The sequence below is a fragment of the Lampetra fluviatilis genome, chromosome 34 (assembly GCF_964198595.1).
Source record: "Lampetra fluviatilis chromosome 34, kcLamFluv1.1, whole genome shotgun sequence".
Lineage (NCBI taxonomy): Eukaryota > Metazoa > Chordata > Hyperoartia > Petromyzontiformes > Petromyzontidae > Lampetra > Lampetra fluviatilis.
In genome coordinates this window covers 9,718,101-9,737,835 of record NC_136308.1, presented here as the reverse complement: position 1 = coordinate 9,737,835, position 19,735 = coordinate 9,718,101, and the positions used below count along the sequence as shown (strand labels likewise).

The following is a 19,735-nucleotide window of genomic DNA, read 5'->3' as shown; positions in this document are numbered from 1 at the left end:
TCCAGAGCAGTATGTTGCCTCCAGGGTCGTGTATGTATATTTTTACCTATACGGCATTTTTTGTCTGTCTGCGTGTGGACAAAACTTGCGAAGGATTTGGTTTGCGAACCGTGGGGTTTACTTTTTTTAAAGTACCCAGGTAACACGCCATAAGCCCCGTGGTGAGCTAGCGCGATTCGAATTTCGCATCCATTAACTTTAAAGTAGTTAAATTAAGAATTTTGTGCTATTATTTATTATATTACGCCGCTCAGCATGCGCCAAAGCATGCATCTGCACATGCGCGACAAAGCCGAGCCGTGGTTGCCCTTAACAACGCACATGCGTTCGGTGGGAGGGGTAGGGGGGAATTCTCATTTGCGTAAAAAATGCAACAAAAAATACACAACTCTGAGGTAAATTCTTCAAAGTGTAATGTCCCCTTCTCCCCCCCCCCCACTCCAATGTGTACACTTACTACTATAGGGTCAGTAGATACTAATATTATAGCGCTTAGATACTATTACTGTAGAGCGGGCGGGGGGGATGGTGGGGGGAGGGGGGGGTAGCGGCCCAGCCCCCAGCCTACCAAGGTGCCACCTCGGCTGGCTGGGCAATCTAGGCGAGGCCGGGGGCTCTGCACGGGACTAGGCCTTACAACGGCACTCTGTCAAGTTAGTAGTTTGTGCTATGGAGTCGGTATATACTGCTATAGAGTCAGCATGTATGACTGTAGTTATAGCAGGTACCACTACAGTCAGTATGCACTGCTGTAATCATAGCAGGTACCACCACAGTATGCACTGCTGTAGTGAAAGCAGGTATCACCACAGTCGGTATGCACTGCTGTAGTGATAGTAGATACTGCTATCGAGTTGGTAGATACTACTATAAAGTCAGGAGATACTACTGCAGTTAGTAGCTACTGCTATCGTGTCAGTAGATACTACTGTGAAGTTAGTAGATACTACTACAATCAGTAAATACTACTACAGTCAGTAGAAACTACTATAGAGTCAGTAGTTACTACTATAGAGTCAGTATTTACTACTGCAGAGTAAGTAACTACTATAGTCAGTGGATACTACTATCGAGTAAGTAGTTACTACTATAGAGTCAGTAGATACTAATACAGTCAATAGAGACCACTACGGTCAGTAAATACTGCTAAAGTCAGTAGATACTGCTATACAATCCATAGATACTACTAATGTCAGTAGATACTACTGGTAGATACTACTATAGTCAGTGGATGGTACTGTACTCATTAGATACTCCTATAGAGTCGGTAGATACTCCTATAGAGTCGGTAGATACTACTATAGTGTCAGTAGATTCCACTAGTCAGTATTTTCTGCTGCAGAGCTAGTAGATACTCCTACAGAGTCAGTATATACAAATGCAGAGTCAGCAGATACTACTGTAGAGCCAGATACTACTACAGAGTCACTACATACTACTCACTCTATTGTATGTAGGGTGTGTAGTATATATACCTATGCGGGGGTAAAAAAAAAATTGAGGGGGGGAGTCGACAATTTTCGGAAACCTTTTAGATCAACTATTTACCCCCCACTTTCTATAACTTTTTGGACTTCTGCAAGCCTCTTATAATTTTGTTGGTGGAGAAATGGACAAACGGCCCACCGGGCTTTCATAATAGTATAGTATTTGTGTATGTATATGATATGTTGTGTTTTTAAGAGAAGTTTGGAAATATATTTTTTGCCCGGGCAAGGCCGGGTACTTCCCGCAAGTATGTATATATGTTGAGCGTGTTTCGCACCTTACGTAACCGACCGTGCGAGGGAAGGACAACTAAACACAACGTGACCTCCTGCCAGCGAGCCTTTAACACTTCATGGTGGCCTTGAAGTGCACACAGCCTGGCATATGCCGCCGTGGTGACATCACCGCCACTTGGCAGCGAATGGCGGCGGTTGCCGTCATCATCCTGCTCTGGAACGAACGCCACGTTTGCAAGCGCGCGTTCATCTTGCACTGCGCACGCTGCGCTCATTCGAGTGGCGCGCGCCGTGCCGCCTGCCTCCGTAGTTCGGAGTCGCGAGTCCCGGAGCTCATCTCCCGTGCCGCTCCCGCGCGGCCGCCGCCGATGTCGACGCCGCCCGTTTGCGATGCGGACGTCTTAATTAATAACCCGCTCCTTATTTTCGAGCCAGTGCCACGTAATTAACTCGAGCACCCCCCCATCCCTGAACGAAGACACCCGGGCGGCGGACGCGTGGAGAGACGCAAGACGAAATGAGACGATGACGGTAATTAAAACGGAGGCGGATACCACGGCATTGTGGAACGAGCTCGCGACACGGCACAAGGGCGGGCGCTGCAGCCAAGAAACATGGAGCGAGAGAGGGCGGCGGTGGCGGTGCAGCGGTTAGCGTGCGGCACTGCAAACCCGGCAACCCCTTGTTCGATTCCCGCTAGTGACCAATAATAGTGGAAAATATTTCAACTAGCCCTGGGCCTCCCTGAGGTCGACTCAACCTCAAATGAGTACCTGGTGAAGTGTTTAATCATCGCCACTGGGTGCTAAAGGCTGGGCATGGTGCTAGCCACGCGTGAGCCGTGGCAGCCTTTGTAGGTGCTCGCGAACAGCACTTTCCCCAACAGTCCATTAAGGCTATACAGGAGGGATCTTTGTTTTTGGCGGCGGCAGCAGTGGTGATCCCCGTGGCCCGGCGGAGAGACGCTGAGAAGACGTGCGGCACGGAGAACAAACGCACGCCACTGGCTCCTGCGCACTGCTCCTGCTCCCTGTGGAGATCCCTGTGATGCGCTACAGAAGGGCGTCTTGTTATCCCGAGACCCCCACGGAGCCAGAAGTGTTGGATTAAACGCGATTTAAGATTTCTAGACGACATTTATTATTTTAGGAGGCGGCCGGGTGATGATAAAGTCAGGTCGTCGAGCCAGCTGTTCACAAAACTCGGGTTTACATCTGGGTTGTGTCTAAACTGGGTTCTCAAGACCAACAGAGGCATTCCCCGGCAAATAAGAGCGGTACGTAACGGCGAGCCTTTGTCTGCACCGCCCAGAATGGACCCGATCTCATCAGATTTCGGAAGCTAAGCTGGGGTAAGCTTGGATGGTGCTGGAAGGGCACCACGAAGCTCATCGGGTTGTCACAGAGCCTGCGGGACTGGGTTACAACAGCATGGGATTGGACTGTGCTTTATATACCTCCACCGCCGAGTGAGTTGATGGTCTCAGCCTGATAGGCAAAAATCAATTGTATAAAAAAGTATCTCACAATGTTTGCATTTTCAGCCAAATTTAGCTATATTCCCGCTTGAGGATTTAAATGTTTGGTTTTGTTGACTTGCGGCGGACACTTTTGCGGGGGCATTAAGATCTATGGCCTGAGTGTGAGTAAAGAGATCATGAAAGGCAACAAGAGCAACATACGATTAACCCCGAAAAAGAATGTTTTAATCGGCGTGCATATTACCTGCACATGACATATGGATATGTACCCTGGCAGAAAAAGGCATGCAGACAAATATCTGAAAATTACATGGAGAAGTCTCATTATCCAAAGTCCCACTGCCACAGTGCAAGCAGTTTGGTAATGTGTTGAGATTTGTAAGCTGCATTCGTTTTTCTTCACGGTTTTTAGAAGGCAGAGCGTTGAGCCAGAACCGTTAACGTCCTGGTTTGAATTTGGGTTTCGCCCATCTGCGATTAAACAAGGTCCTCAAGTCTGGTCGAGTTCTAGGTCCCAGTCTGGTTAAGGATAGTTGCGCAAAACATCTGCACCCAATTCGACTGAAGTCCAGGAGATGTTGTTGATTGGTCATGATAACTGTTAGCATGGCGACAGAAGGTCACATGTGTGTACGCGTGCCTGTGTGCGCATGCGCACGCGCGCGAATAACGATGCCGTGTGAAGCGACTTCAGAAATCATCCTCCTCTAACACGGGGCGATGCACTGCTTACCGTGGAGTTGCAAATGGGATATTTAATCTCTTTCAACACGAAGACCAATCACACAGTTGGAAGAGTGAACAATAGAAATATTTACATTTCTCTGTTAGTTGCAATCGTGTTTTTTTCGTCGCCTTAAATAGGGACGTTAACCTTTTGCAATAGTTCGGCGACTTGGCGATCTGCGCGGCGTTCGGAGGACGCCAACGCTCGTCCTCTGAATTCACTTGGCGTTCATTTTTTTTTGTTACGAAAAAGAAAAGTTTTTTTTATTATTAAATTTTCATGTCGCTCCTTAAATATTCCGCTTAATCATCCGGCGCTGTAACGCGGCCGAGGGCCCGCGGGGGAGTTCATTTCCATTCCGTACGACGTGACAAGTGCAGTTAAACAGAACCAGCCACTCACGTTTAATTTTTTGTCATTAAAACAAATATATAATTTTGTCATTGCACTGCTAGTTCTTTGCTTTGTTACCATACTCAGCCACGCTGGCCAGTGAGGGTTTGTGAATGGAAAAACCCAAATGTCCCGTTGAGATAACGCTTCACTACCTATGGTGGCCGGGACCAGGAATCAGACCAGATTGTGAATCACTATTGTAATTGTAGGAGTCGTAATGCATTGCAATTTCGATGTAATTGTAATATACGCTACCAACGCTGTTGCAATTGTAACCATGATTGACCCCAGGTCTGTCGATTTAATCCAACTCCGTCAGCCTGGTTCAGGGTTCAGTCCCGCTGATCACCACGCCACCACTCCTTTGCTCATGTATTGATAGTCATTTTAAAACATTGCAAATGTTTTATTTAAGAAACGATTTCCTTACCCGGCACACCGCATCCAGGACACGTCTTGTGGCTACTACAAGTCACAGGCCACACAATCCCGGCTACCGGCAACCCGGAAAACATATCCGCACCTGCACACCACATCCAGTATTGCTCTCGCTATGGACCAAGGCTACAGCTACTGCTGCTGCTCCTCCTCCTGTAGTCGACTCAGAAAATATTCGCTGAGAAATGAATCCCTGGCGGCGGCCTCACAAATGACGCCACGTGCTGTTCCGCATCCACTGCGGCGCAACGCGCTTGTTAAAAGGTAACGGCAGTCGCTGAAGCCGGTTGTAGGCGAACGGCGGGAGGAGATGGGTCCCGAGAGGAGCAGAGTGGCTGGCAATTAGAGAGATGACCTCACCGTCTCTGCAGAGCAAGCGGCTCCAGATATAGCCTCCTCCTGCCCTGGCAAACGTTGTTGTTGTTGTCGTTGTCGGCGTTGTTAGTGGGGATAAGGGTGAAAATTGGCATCTCTGGCGGTGAGAAAGAGGCTCCTGAATTAGCAGCCGTCGCCGTGGCGTGTTTATGCGTCGCGAATGCGCAGCGCGCCGCTCTTTATTTCTCACCGGCTCGGAGGTTCTTGGGGAAGATGCGCTTCTTGAAGGCCGAGCAATGGGCCGAGGGCAGGGCTTAATTTCAGCCTCGCAGCAGCGGCTTATGGCTTAGCCATCGAGCAAAGACGCTCGCCGCATCACTCCCTTTCAGGATACCCTTCGGCGGAGGTCTGAAACGCTCTTCCTTCCAATGATATTAGGAAGCCACTGGAGCGATGCACTTTTAATTCACCTAGATTTGAAAACTCATTCCTTCAGAACTGCTTTTTTGCATTAAGTTTATTTCTCTTCCCCAGCAACTCCGATTAGCACTGTTGGCTCCGTACGGTGAGAAATACGTTCTTCATGCACACGTACAGCCGGGGGATTCAGAAAACCGCCATCGCTGCTGGCACACCACATCGATCATGAGTGCCACGTGACTTGTAAGTAGGTAGGCTGGTCCGCCAGCGACCGAGAACATATTTACGCTCCCTGCACACCACATCCAGGATACCTCCAACAATAGCTGTGGTCACTGCCACAGCTAGTGCATGTCACCAACCCTAGTCTACCAACGACCTGGAAAATATCCAAGTGACACATTACAAAAACTCTGCACGTTCATCGATAACCCTGCCCCAAAGTGTGCGGGGACCGCGTGTAAATCTCCTACAGGCAACGTTTTGGCCAACGGCCTTTCTTCATAGAATTGTTCTCTCCCTCTCTCTGCGCCTTTGCGCCACTGCCTACGCAGCCATGACGAACGTGTGTTAGTCGCGCGGGAAACGAAGCCGCGCTGGGAGGGGTCTCTGCACTTTGCGTGCACGCCGCGTGTGCTGGCAGCGCTCCCCACCCCCCCCAAGAGTCTGCTGGAGGCTATACAGGGCGGGGGGGGGCTTATCTGTCTGTGTGGTGGGGTGGTTTAGGGTCTTGTTGGCTCTATTTTAGTTCTCAGATCCCGGGTGGCCACGATGTCGCCCTGGTTGAGGGCGCGGAGATGACGTCCGGCCGTTGGCGCCTCTGTGCACTCGGGTCACGCCGCCGCCACCACCGTCAGTTTCTCCAATCGTCGTCAGTCTTGACGCGGCGTCTACGCTCTCGGTGTCGCGATCTCTCTCGCTCACCTCCCCCCCCCCCCCTCTTGAGTGCCCCCCAATCCCGCGGGAAATCTCTCTCTCTCTCTCCCTTCCAGACGCACCGCCAGAGAGGAAACTTTATTTTTGACCGCGGCTCGGGTGTCGTGATTGAGTGTCGCGCGGAGCCATAAATTACCAATCAAATCAATCCGTGCCGCATCTGGACTTCCGGCGTTTAAGAGAGGGGGGCCTGGCGAGGATGACGACGACGATGATGATGATTTGGAGGAACGAGAGACGCTGGCGAGAGACGGGGGAGGTGGGGGGTGGGGGCACAATGTGAAACGTTAAGGTGAAACTAAATATATAAAAAATGCAACGTTAAACAAATGCTAATAAACCGAAGCAGTAACGATGTGACCCACTTTCGTTCGCCATGCGTTGTGCTGTGGCTCTCGCCCCAGAGGCCTCACAGCTTCACTTGTATACCTTTGTACTAATTACGCATGGCCCATAAGGGTTCACCATGAGGCCTGAGCCTAAGCCAGGAGGAGGTGAAATGAGGAGGCTGGGTGGCTCAGAGGCCAGAGCGTTGACCCAGCACTGCTGAGACCCTAGGTTCGAATCCAGATTTTAGACGCTGCCTGTGATTTAACTGGGTTCTCCAGTGCAGTGAGTTGGTCGTCTCAGCCCAGTTAATAATGACTGCACACAAAAACCCACACGTAAAATGTTGGATCTAAAATGAATTTGAGAATTAAAAATATATGTTCCGACTGTAAAGCTATGATGATGATGATTACAAGGATGACGATGACTGCGATGATACTGGTGATGATAATATTAGTGGTGATACAGTATGATTCATATCGTGACTAAGTTCAACCGCATCTGGGGGACACTGAACAGAAGCTTAATGTGTAGAGAAAAAACACATTAAATAAATAACTCGTATCCACATGCGCATGAAAATAAACGATTGTTGAGTTCACCCCGATGATGATGGTGGTGGTGGGTACGTCAGGTACAATGTTGATGTATGCATATAAGTTTAATTTATTTTGCACCGTACATAGCCAACGGTGCTAATCGGAGGTGATGTTGACTGATGCATTAGTGAGGGTCGGTGCCTGAAGGCCAGCGATGTTGACGAACACAATGTTGGTGATGTTGATGATCGTGGGTGCATCCGGAACAGTGTTGACGGTGGCTCATGCATTTGTGGTGGTTCCGTGAGACCCCTGGTGGTGGTGATGATGATGATGACGGATGCGACGGTGTGTGTGTGCACATGTGTGCGCGTGTAGGTTACCAAGCAGCAGCTACAGCAGGTGAAGGAGCGCTTCATGGCCTTCCTCAATGGGGAGCTGCAGATCGCGTCGGACGAGGCCTTCTGCAACGCCGTGCAAACCTACCTAGAGGTCAGAGGTGGCACTCCATGGGGGGGGGGGGGGGGTTAATAGGAAGAAGTGATGTGTGGATAATAGCGTTTTTTGCTGATTGATTCGGGGCCTCTGATAATCGGATGAGCAGATAATTGGGACATCGATGAGAGCAGCCAGTTTTTTTAATGAAACTAATGACCGAGGTGTTCGCCAGCAAAGTGTTTCCTAGTCTTGGACAACGATGGCTGTGAGCGGAGGAGAATCATCGAGAGCGGCGGTGATTAGGACTGCTGCCCATCACCACCATCACCACCATCACCACCATCACCACCATCACCACCATCACCACCACCATCACCACCATCACCACCACAGACCTCGGCATGACTGACCGTGACGAGAAGAGAAGAGTTGAACCGAGTTTGAAGACTAAACGAAACAATTTTTTTTATTTTACCAGGTAAGGGCCACTGAGCTACGCATCTCATTTTCAGAAGCGACCTGGCCACAAACGACAGCTCAACAAAGTGGCTTATTCTAGATTTGAAGCTTTCGTGACTGCAATGATTCATATTCTTAGGTTTTTTCGGTAAAGTCACGTAGGTAAAAACATTAAAAAGTAAAATAAAATAAAAATAAAAATCACGTCGTGATTTTTATTTTTAATTTATTTTATGATGATGAAATAAAAATAAAAATCACGTCGTGATTTTTATTTTATTTGACTTTTTTATGTTTTTACCTACGTGACTTTACCGAAAAAATTGGCTTATCACGTGGAAATGTATCGCAGACAAATATTCTAAACGCACGTTTCTAAATGTGGAGAGAAAAACCGGAGGACCCGGAGAAAAATCCACGCGACCACGAGGAGAACATGCAAACTCCAAAAATACAGTGGTCAGGGTTGGGATCGAACCCATGACCTCCTGTACACCAGGCGAGGGAGATGACATCTCACCACTGTGGTTCCCCTGAGATGGTTAATACAGTGATTAGAGACTACAGTGCACCAACTAAGGCCAACATTGGTTACTGGCTCTATACTGTGCTGTTTTTTCTGTTTGTTATTATTATCACTGATTGTCTGAACCTAATAATATGGGGGGGGGGCTGAAAATTGTACGCCCCCTTCCACCAATATTCAACGACTAAGCGTGTCTGACCCGGTGTTTCGCAGCTTTAGGCGACTTTACAAACGTTCCACAGCTTGCCGTCGACTGGGCTTTAAGACTGTCAGAAATAATCGCCGCTGAATGCACCTTCCGCTCGTGGAGGCTCGCTCGTTGGACTGGCAAGTCTGGTAGCAGCGCCGTGTTTTTCGAACGCAGATCCACCGAGGATCGCAAGTTTTTGTTGCGAGTTCAAATCCCGATTGGTGGGTCGACTCGTACGATTAGTCTTCGAGTGTCAAATATGAATGAGTATCACATGCGATATGACAGATGCCGAGCACGGGCCCACAAGCGGCCTGTGATGCAAAGCAGTCGGCAGCAGAGAGCAAGAGTGATGTGGCAGCAGCACAGGTCGCTCCTGATCATTATCTGGAATAGCCATCGGTGCTGTCAACTCCCTCTTCCGGTTAAAGTCCAGGCTCGATGCCTTCCTCTTCTCCTCTGCCCGTGACTAAGTAGTGCAACGCACTCGTGAATAACACGTACGTACGCATGTTGAACTTCTTTCGCACCGTACGTAGCTAACCGTGCTAATCGGAGGTGCGGTAGAAAGACAACAAACTAAACACCAAGAGGAGTTCTCAAGAAATTCGTTTTCAGTCTAGGTTATTTGAAAGTGCTTAGCTCCAGTGGCTTCTTAATATCAGAAGAGTGTTCCAGACGGCCACAGAATAGCATCTGAAAGTGCACGATGCGGTAACCGCCTTTGTTCGATGGTCAGCCAAAAAGGCGCTGCTGCGCGGATGACCGGAGATCGCGTGATTGGTGTATTGCCCCTTTACGCGATCAGCGAGGTATTGTGGGTCATTTGTGTCTAAGCACTTTGTGTGTAATGGGCGCGACCTTAACGTATTCATTCGTCTACCGGAAGCCAATAACAGCTCGGCGAGCACTAGACCAGACATGATCGTGGCCATGAGAGGAAAAAATATATCATAGAGGCGACGTTGGGCCAACGTGGGTCCGATGGGCTCCAATCAAATTGCCAACGTTGGCCCAACATTGGCTTGTTTACTGGGGAACTTGTTTGTTCCACTCTTGTGCATGAGGCTAAATTAAATCTGCTGCGTTGATCAGCCGCGTCTCACGCGCGCGTGCGCACACACTTACACATTGCGGCTGGAAAAGCCCAATGTGTTAATCCATTGTGTTAACCCATTGTGTTAACCCAATGTGATAATCCATTGTGTTAACCCATTGTGTTCATCCATTGTGTTAACCCATTGTGTTATTACATTGTGTTATTCCATTGTGGTAACCCATTGTGTTAACCCATTGTGTTATTCCATTATGTTATTCCATTGTGTTAACCCATTGTATGAATCTATTGTGTCATTCCATTGTGTTAACCCATTGTGTCAATTCATTGTGTCAATTCATTGTGTTAACCCATTGTGTTATTCCATTGTGTTGACCCATTGTGTTATTCTATTGTGTTAACCCGTTGTGTTAATCCATTGTGTTAACACATTGTGTTAACCCATTGTGTTAATCCATTGTGTTAATCAATTGTGTTAATCCATTGTGTTATTCCATTGTGTTAACCCATTGTGTTATTCCATTGTGTTAACCCATTGTGTCAATCCATTGTGTTATTCCATTGTGTTAACCCATTGTGTTAATCCATTGTGTTATTCCATTGTTTTAACCCATTGTGTTAATCCATTGTGTTATTCCATTGTGTTATTCCATTGTGTTAACCCATTGTGTTATTCCATTGTGTTATTCCATTGTGTTAACCCATTGTGTTAACCCATTGTGTTAACCCATTGTGTTAACCCATTGTGTTATTCCATTGTGTTATTCCATTGTGTTATTCCATTGTGTTAACCCATTGTGTTAACCCATTGTGTTAACCCATTGTGTTAACCCATTGTGTTAACCCATTGTGTTCTTCCATTGTGTTAACCCATTGTGTTAATCCATTTTGTTAATCGATTGTGTTATTCCATTGTGTTAACCCATTGTGTTATTCCATTGTGTTAACCCATTGTGTTATTCCATTGTGTTAACCAATTGTGTTAACAAACCTGACTATGTGCGGTCGCCGTTTTACAATATCGGCCCCGCACAAGCCCCGTGAATTGTAATTCTGGGTGGTGAGTCGGCGGCTTAGGTTATTTCTGTGTTGTCTCTCCGCATGAGCGGGATGTGATGTAACCGTGTTTGGCTGCGGAAGAGAGAATGAGGGCGTGATAGAGCGGGGGGGGGGGTGCGAGGAAAGGGAGAGTGTAGCGTGGTGGGGAGTAAGGGGGGAGAGAGTGGGGAAAGACAAATAGGAGGGACGAGCGAGAGAGAGAGATGGTTGTGCGACGGGGCTGGAGAGGGAAGCGGAGGACAAAACAAGATAAACGAGATACAAATTGGAACGGGAAGGAAAATATCACGAGTGTCATCCCATGCATGAGTGCGCGGTGACGGTAGTGGTGAAGGTGGTGGTGTGTGAGGGTGGTGGTGGTGGTGGTGAGAGTGGTGGTGAGAGTAGAGGTGGCGGTGGTGGAGGTGAGGGTGGTGGAGGTGAGGGTGGTGGAGGTGAGGGTGGTGGAGGTGAGGGTGGTGGAGGTGAGGGTGGTGGAGGTGAGGGTGGTGGAGATGAGGGTGGTGGTGGTGGTGATGGTGGTGGTGAGAGTGGAGGTGGTGGAGGGTGGTGGTGGTGGAGGTGAGGGTGGTGGAGGTGAGGGTGGTGGAGGTGAGGGTGGTGGAGGTGAGGGTGGTGGAGGTGAGGGTGGTGGTGGTGGAGGGTGGTGGTGGTGAGAGTGGAGGTGGTGGTGGTGAGGGTGGCGGTGGTGGAGGTGAGGGTGGTGGAGGGTGAAGGTGGTGGAGGTGAGGGTGGTGGAGGTGAGGGTGGTGGAGGTGAGGGTGGTGGAGGTGAGGGTGGTGGAGGTGAGGGTGGTGGAGGTGAGGGTGGTGGAGGTGAGGGTGGTGGAGGTGAGGGTGGTGGTGGTGGTGGTGGTGGTGAGGGTGGGGAGCGGTAGTGTAGCGGTTAGTGCGCTGCGCTATGAACCTAGCGACCCGGGTTCGATTCCCGCTCACGGCCAACACCAGTGACGATCATCTGAACCGGTCCTGGGCCTCCCCTAGGTCGACTCAGCCTGAAATGAGTACCTGGTGTGGTGTGTAAACATCGCCACTGGGGAGACAAAGGCGGTCGGGCGTGGTGCTGGCCACCTACCCCCTCGTGTACCGTTCCGGCCTTCATAGGTGCTCGCTAACAGCACTTGCCCCTACAGTCTGTTAAGGCTATACGGGGGATCTTTGGTGGTGAGGGTGGTGGTGGTGAGAGTGGAGGTGAGGGTGGTGGTGGTGAGAGTGGAGGTGAGGGTGGTGGTGGTGGAGGGTGAGGGTGGTGGAGGTGAGGGTGGTGGAGGTGAGGGTGGTGGTGGAGGTGAGGGTGGTGGTGGAGGGTGGTGGTGGTGGTGAGAGTGGAGGTGGTGGTGAGGGTGGAGGTGGTGGAGGTGAGGGTGGTGGTGAGGGTGGTGGTGGAGGTGAGGGTGGTGGAGGTGAGGGTGGTGGTGGAGGTGAGGGTGGTGGTGGAGGTGAGGGTGGTGGTGATTGAGATGATGGAAGTAAGGGTGGTGAAGGTGAAAGTGGTGGTATTGTTAGTGGTGGTGGTGAGAGTTGGGGTTCTGTGTGGAGCTGTACACACGTGTGTGTGCCTGCGTATGCGCGAGCATGCATTTAAAATTACACCATAATTTAAAAATGTGAAGTGTAATCAAATGAAACCTTAAAACTGGGAGAATAATTTAAAATAACTGAGGCTGAATGGATGGGGCAAATTGACAAAATGGGCTTAGCGGCAAGGGGTGGCGGTGCCAGGATGGCATTGAGTGGTGAGAGTGGCTGTGCACGTGTGTGCAGGTGCCAACACCAGCGATTAATATCTGGGCCGATGCTACGACTCTCCTAGGTCGCCTCGACCTCAAATGAGTTGCCTGGTGCAATGGGGGAGACAAAGGCGGCCAGACGACGTTGTTGGCCACCCATCCGTGCCGGCGTTAATAGGCGCTCGCTAACCGCACTTGCCCCGGCCGTCTGTCGAAGGCTATACTGGGGAGCTTGGCTTTTGCTTTGCGAGAGCAGTGTGTGCAGCTCACTGTTTGCACAATACAATTCGGATTGACATCGCGTCTCGGGCTAAATGGGACCGCACCTCAAGACGCCGTGGGGCAGCGGAATAGAAGGTTGACTGGGGGCTTTTAAGACGGGGAGGGGGTGGGGGTTGGGGGGGACTTGGTTGTTGGAGGGGGGTAGAGTGGGATGAGAGGGGAGAGGTTGGAGAGTGTGGAGGAGAGTAGAGGGAGATGAGAGATAAGAGGGGAGAGGCAGGAGAGTGCATGGAGGGGAGTAGAGTGAGATGAGAGGGGAGAGGTTTGAGAGTGTGGAGGAGAGTCGAGCGAGATGAGAGGTTGGAGAGTGCGTGGTAGTGAGCAGAGTGAGACGAGAGGGGAGAGGTAGGAGAGTGTGAGGAGGGGAGCGAGATGGGAGGGGGGGGGTAAACAGTGATGAGGTCTATGGACGATCTTGAAGTCTGTGAGTGATCATGAAATTGATCTGGAATTGGATTGGGAGCCAGTCGACCGGCTCTCGTATTTTACGCTTGATTTTCTTGTAGTGCAATTTTCTTTCTGTTCTCGTGGTTGTTTTTGAAGCGCAGGTCTCTCTCACGATTTGAGTTATATGATGTTGCCCTTTGTCAATCCACTGCTAGGAGAAGGACTTCCCATGCGCTTTTTCCACGGTGTTTGCTTGACCTTACTTCACCACGCTGGTCAGTTCGGGTTTGTAAACAGTATTCCCGGGACTGGTTAACATGTCGGTGCTGGCTATGGCTGGGAATCAAATTCGGGTCGCTGGGGTCATAGCGCAGTGCCCTAACCACTGTGCCACCACTCCCACGCTGTGCCTGTTCACAGATCCAGACCTCCCTTGATAAAGAGACTTGCGGTCTCAGTGTGCCCTCACTTGGTTTGAACAAATTCCGTCCGTCTCTGTGACCATCCATCTGTTCACCAGTCTGTCCGTCCAACAACATCTGTCCGTCTGTACGTATGCCTGTTCATCTATCCATCCGTCTCTCTGTCTGTCCATCCTTCTCGATATCCCGTCTCCTTCTCTACGTCCATCCGCCCATCTGTGCCTGTTTATCTCTGTCTCTGTCCGTCCATCCGTGTCTGTTGGTCTGCACCCGAACACCTCGCACCCTGCTGGTTGGGCTCGGCTCGCTCGGCGCGCGCCACCACCACCACCACCACCTCCACCACAGCCACCACCGCAGCCACCACCATCGCAGCCACCACCACAGCCACCACCACCACCACAGCCACCACCACCACAGCCACCACCACCACAGCTACCACCACCACAGCCACCACCACCACAGCCACAGCCACCACCACCACAGCCACTACCACCACAGCCACTACCACCACCACAGCCACAGCCACCACCACCACAGCCACAGCCACCACCACAGCCACCACCACCACAGCCACCACCGCCACATCCACTACCACCACCACCACCACAGCCACAGCCACCACAGCCACCACCACAGTCACCACCACCACAGCCACCACCGCAGCCACCGCCGCAGCCACAGCCACAGTCACCACCACCACAGCCACCACCACCACAGCCACCACCACCACATCCACCACCACCACAGCCACCACAGCCACCACCACCACAGCCACCACCACCACAGCCACCACAGCCACCACCACCACAGCCACCACAGCCACCATCACCACAGCCACCACAGCCACCACCACCACCACAGCCACCACCACCACCACAGCCACCACAGCCACCACCACCACAGCCACCACAGCCACCACCGCAGCCACAGCCACAGCCACCAGCACCACAGCCCGCACAGCCACCACCACAGCCACCATCACCACAGCCACCACAGTCACCACCACCACAGCCACCACAGCCACCACCGCAGCCACAGCCACCACCACCACAGCCACCACCACCACAGACACCACAGCCACCACCACCACAGCCGCCACCACCACCACAGCCACCACAGCCACCACCACCACAGCCACCACAGCCACCACCGCAGCCACAGCCACAGCCACCAGCACCACAGCCCGCACAGCCACCACCACCACCACAGCCACCATCACCACAGGCACCACAGTCACCACCACCACAGCCACCACAGCCACCACCGCAGCCACAGCCACAGCCACCAGCACCACAGCCCGCACAGCCACCACCACCACAGCCACCATCACCACAGCCACCACAGTCACCACCACCACAGCCACCACCACCACAGCCACCACAGCCACCACCACCACAGCCGCCACCACCACCACAGCCACCACAGCCACCACCACCACTACAGCCACCACCACCACAGCCACCACAGCCACCACCACCACAGCCACCACAGCCACCACCACAGCCACCACCACCACAGCCGCCACCACCACCACAGCCACCACAGCCACCACAGCCACCACAGCCACCACAGCCACCACCACAGCCACCATCACCACCACCACAGCCACCACCACCACCACAGCCACCACCACAGCCACCACCACCACCACAGCCACCACAGCCACCACCACCACAGCCACCACCACCACAGCCACCACCACCACAGCCACCACCACAGCCACCACCACCACCACAGCCACCACCACAGCCACCACCACAGCCACCACCACAGCCACCACCACAGCCACCACCACAGCCACCACCACCACAGCCACCACCACCACCACAGCCACAGCCACCACCACCACAGCCACAGCCACCACCACCACAGCCACCACCACCACAGCCACCACCACAGCCACCACCACCACCACCACAGCCACCACCACCACAGCCAAAGCCACCACCACAGCCACAGCCACCACCACCACAGCCACCACCAGCACAGCCACCACCAGCACAGCCACAGCCACCACCACCACAGCCACCACCACCACAGCCACCACCACCACAGCCACCACCACAGCCGCCACCGCCACCACCATTACCACCGCCACCACCATTACCACCACCACCGCCACCACCACCACCACCACAGCCACCACCACAGCCACCACCACCGCAGCCACCACCACCGCAGCCACCACCACAGCCACCACCACCACCACAGCCACCACCACCACAGCCACCACCACCACAGCCACCACCACCACAGCCACCACCACCACAGCCACCACCACAGCCACCGCCACCACAGCCACCACCACCACCACAGCCACCACCACCACCACAGCCACCACCACCGCCGCCACCACCACAGCCACCACCACCACCACCACAGCTACCACAGCCACCACCACCACCACAGCCACCACCACCGCCGCCACCACCACAGCCACCACCACCACCACAGCCACCACCACAGTTACCACAGCCACCACAGCCACCACCACCACAGCCACCACCGCCGCCACCACCACAGCCACCACCACCGCCGCGCCTCGCGCCGCTCTCCCTCGCTCGTGCCCTTGTGTTGCCGCGCCGCGCGCTCCCCGTAATGGAGGTTTAAGGGACGTTTTGCCGCTGTCGAATTCGCACAGAAGCAATTACCGAGGCCCGGCTGCAGCCCGGTCATAAATTAGGCCGAAATGCCAGGCTGCCTGAGGCGGCGGTATGATGGAGCAGGGTCCTTATGTGTTTGGCCGCATTGCACTGCGGGCACATCCAGTGAGGTGAAGGAGGTGTGGGGGGGGCAGCAGTGGTCGGTGGTTCCCTAAGACTCAGGAGGTCAGAGCACTGAGCCGGCAACGCTAAGAGCCTGGGTTTGAGTCCAGGTTTTAGTCGGCTGTGGTTTAAACTGGACTGTCAAGTGCAGTGGATTGGTGGTCTCGTGGTCTCAGCCCGGTCACCGATGACTCGCATCGAGACTCAAAGACTCGCATAGACGCCCATAGATAGACTCGCTGTACATAGAGGCACTATAGACTCACAACGACGGAGTTGTGATTAAACCGCGCTCACACGGAGTGTAGTGAGCTGATGGTCTCAATGACTGGACAAAATACTAAATTTAGTTTTTGCAATGAACTTGGCGCTCAATTCCAGCTCTGAGAATTCAAATATCAGGTTTGTCGCACGTGACGAACGTTACGCTCGCGTGGTTAGAGCGGGTGGGAAGACGCCGACTTCTGCTTGCAACAGCGGTCGCTTGACGGCATCTCCGAGGTAGTTTCGTGGCATCCGCTTCCTGGGCCCATTTGCCAACACGGATGATTTTGCACAGCTCTGCGAGAGCGTTTCCGAATGGACCCTTCGGTTCGTGACGTTGACACCGGTGGCACTTCGCAGTGTTTCAAAAGGACCCACTCCCAAGGGTGCCTGGCCCTTGAGCGATAGGGCCACGCGTGGGTCTGCCGTACGACTTCCCAGATGAGTTTTCTTGCATGTCGCACCGAGCCCAAGACACACCCTCTCGTCGCGATGCTGAGAATCGACCGAGCGGTGACGCGCGCCCGGCGGTGGTGCGCTGTTGCGGAGGTTCACCGTTCGAATCCAGCGGCCGCCCTGATTATTAGCAGCGGGTGTAATAACCAGAACAGTACGACAGCAAAGATCCCGTGGCATAATTCTCAAGGGGTAGACAATTGATTGTGGGCGACATTGTCCGACTTTGCTAAATTCGGAAATTTTCCGCAAATTACTCATCGCGATTACAGTATACACCAATCAGCGGTCATCGCCCCTCCCCCCCCTACTGGGCAGACTAATGCCGCAGGGCATTCGTGCCAGTGAGACACTCCTGGTCTTGAACTTAACGTCAGTTTCGACCTCCAACGTATCTCCTGTACGGTTGGAGCGGTGGGCACACCTGGCGACCTGAGTTCAATTTCCAGTTCGAGATTTGGAAAATGTACTGCACCCCCCTTCTCCCTTCAACGACCCACGTTGACCATCGTGTTAAAAAAACAAATACTCGGATGACCGACATGGAGTTTGGGGGAGGCCTTCAGAAGCAATCCACAAGATTTAACAATCACTCTCAAACACCACCAGTGATGCTGCAGCAGAAATAGATTGGCACGCTTGTTCATCACGTGACAACTTTATTATTTGGCCTTGACGGGTGGAGGAGGGGTGTATGGCACACATTGTACGTGTGCGATCTGACGCAGGGAAATCAATGCTGAATCCTAATCTTGGTCACGAAAGCCCACGTGTTAAATAATAACGTTTAGAAATCGATCAGTCATCATTTCACACGAAGACAAAGATCTCCCTATAACATCAACAGGGTGTTGGGGCAAGTGCTGTTAGCGAGCACCTATGAGGGCCGGCATGGCACACGAGGGCGTGGATGGCCAGCACCGTTCCCGGCTGCCTTTGTCTCCCCAGTGGCGATGTTTACACACCAGCAGGTACTCATTTGAGGCTAAGTCGACCTAGGGGGAGGGGGGAGGCCCAGGACCGTTTCAGATAATCGTCACTGGTGTTGGCCGTGAGTGGGAATCGAACCCGGCTCGCCAGGCTCATAGCGCAGTGTAGCGCTAACCGCCTCACTACCGCTCCCCACACAGCCCCAGTGATGCACACACACGACGAAAATGCAGGACATTCACTGTGCCGGTATTTTTATTTCAAATGACGACGGGATTCACAGCCACTCTCCTGCTAATGAAGCAGTCACGTCAGGCCAACCATTACCCCCCTCCCCGCCAACGTCACCCCCCCCCCCCCAATGGCTTTTCACGCAAAGAGGAAACACGTGACACTTCAGTTGCACAATCTGCTTATTAACTCCTGGAACGCATAAAAAAAACGTTCTAGTGCATGTGAATCATTGCACCCCAGTGAGCTAAACAGGCTGACATCGCCCATTAGCCAATCTCACCTACCCAGAAAACTCCGCGCGCATTTGTCGATGACGCCGTGACCTTAAAGTAACAAATGCAACACCGCACTCGACGTCTTGGGGCAATGGCTGGCCCTCCTTCGTGCACCTATCACAAGACTATGTGTGAGTCTCTGTAGAAGGTAAAGGTGCACACCTGCAATCGCCTGCTCAAGGCATTGCTGGCAGAAGGGCCTCTGCAAAGCTCGCCAGTTCGATGTTCTGGCATTGCCGTTGAATTTTTTTTCGCGAGTTTCTGAAATCCTTCCGTTCTGTGTCTCGACCCGGGCAGTACACTTGGGGTTCACCACCGTCAAGTTGATCAGCAGGTTGCATTGTTGGTGGGGTAAAGTGTGGGTACTCCAACCTCTTCCAAGACGTCTTGCCGGCGTGGAAGAGTAGGCCAAGCTACAGAGTTAGAGGTGCGCGTGCGCTCTCTCTCTCTCGTGGGCGAGGCAGTGGCCTGAGCAAGAGATTGCAGGGCTGCGCCTTTGACGGAGGCAAGGCTCGGGTGGGTCGGGTTTCTTCATCGCACGATGGAGGAGAATCGCTCGTGACGCCGCGGCGTGTGCAGACACGAAGCCACCCTCGTTAGGGATGACTGGGCGATGAGATTCTTTGTTTATTTGTTTTCGCCGTGCAGATTTAACCGTTTGACATTTTGGCCGTAATAGAACGACCCTCTTTAAAGGCGTTTATTCCGTGACTTTTATATATTATATATTTTTTCAAAGGACAGTTCCACAGATGTAATTAATGAAATTAGGTCGTAAATAAGGGGCTGGCTTGTTTGGTGGCGACGTTATTTATTTATTTTTTCACCCAATTTATTATCTCTGCTCGGGGGTCGGGCGGCATGTTCGGAGGTGACCGCGGTGCCACGGAATTAATGCGCGCATTAAAATACAATTACATCCATTACCTTCTCTTGCGCTGCCACGGTGGTGGT

At 52.4% G+C, this 19,735-nt stretch overlaps 1 protein-coding gene across 6 annotated transcripts in view; it reads left to right on the top strand.

Moving 5' to 3' along the window:
* The window catches only part of LOC144944368 (calcium-dependent secretion activator 1-like), a 118,608-nt gene that overhangs the window by 14,571 nt on the left and 84,302 nt on the right, over positions 1–19,735 (top strand). For all 6 annotated transcript variants that reach the window (XM_078872477.1, XM_078872476.1, XM_078872475.1 and 3 more), the window contains exon 2: positions 7,684–7,797. In XM_078872477.1, coding sequence (XP_078728603.1) covers positions 7,684–7,797 — 114 coding nt within the window. The remainder of the gene's footprint in view (positions 1–7,683; positions 7,798–19,735) is intronic.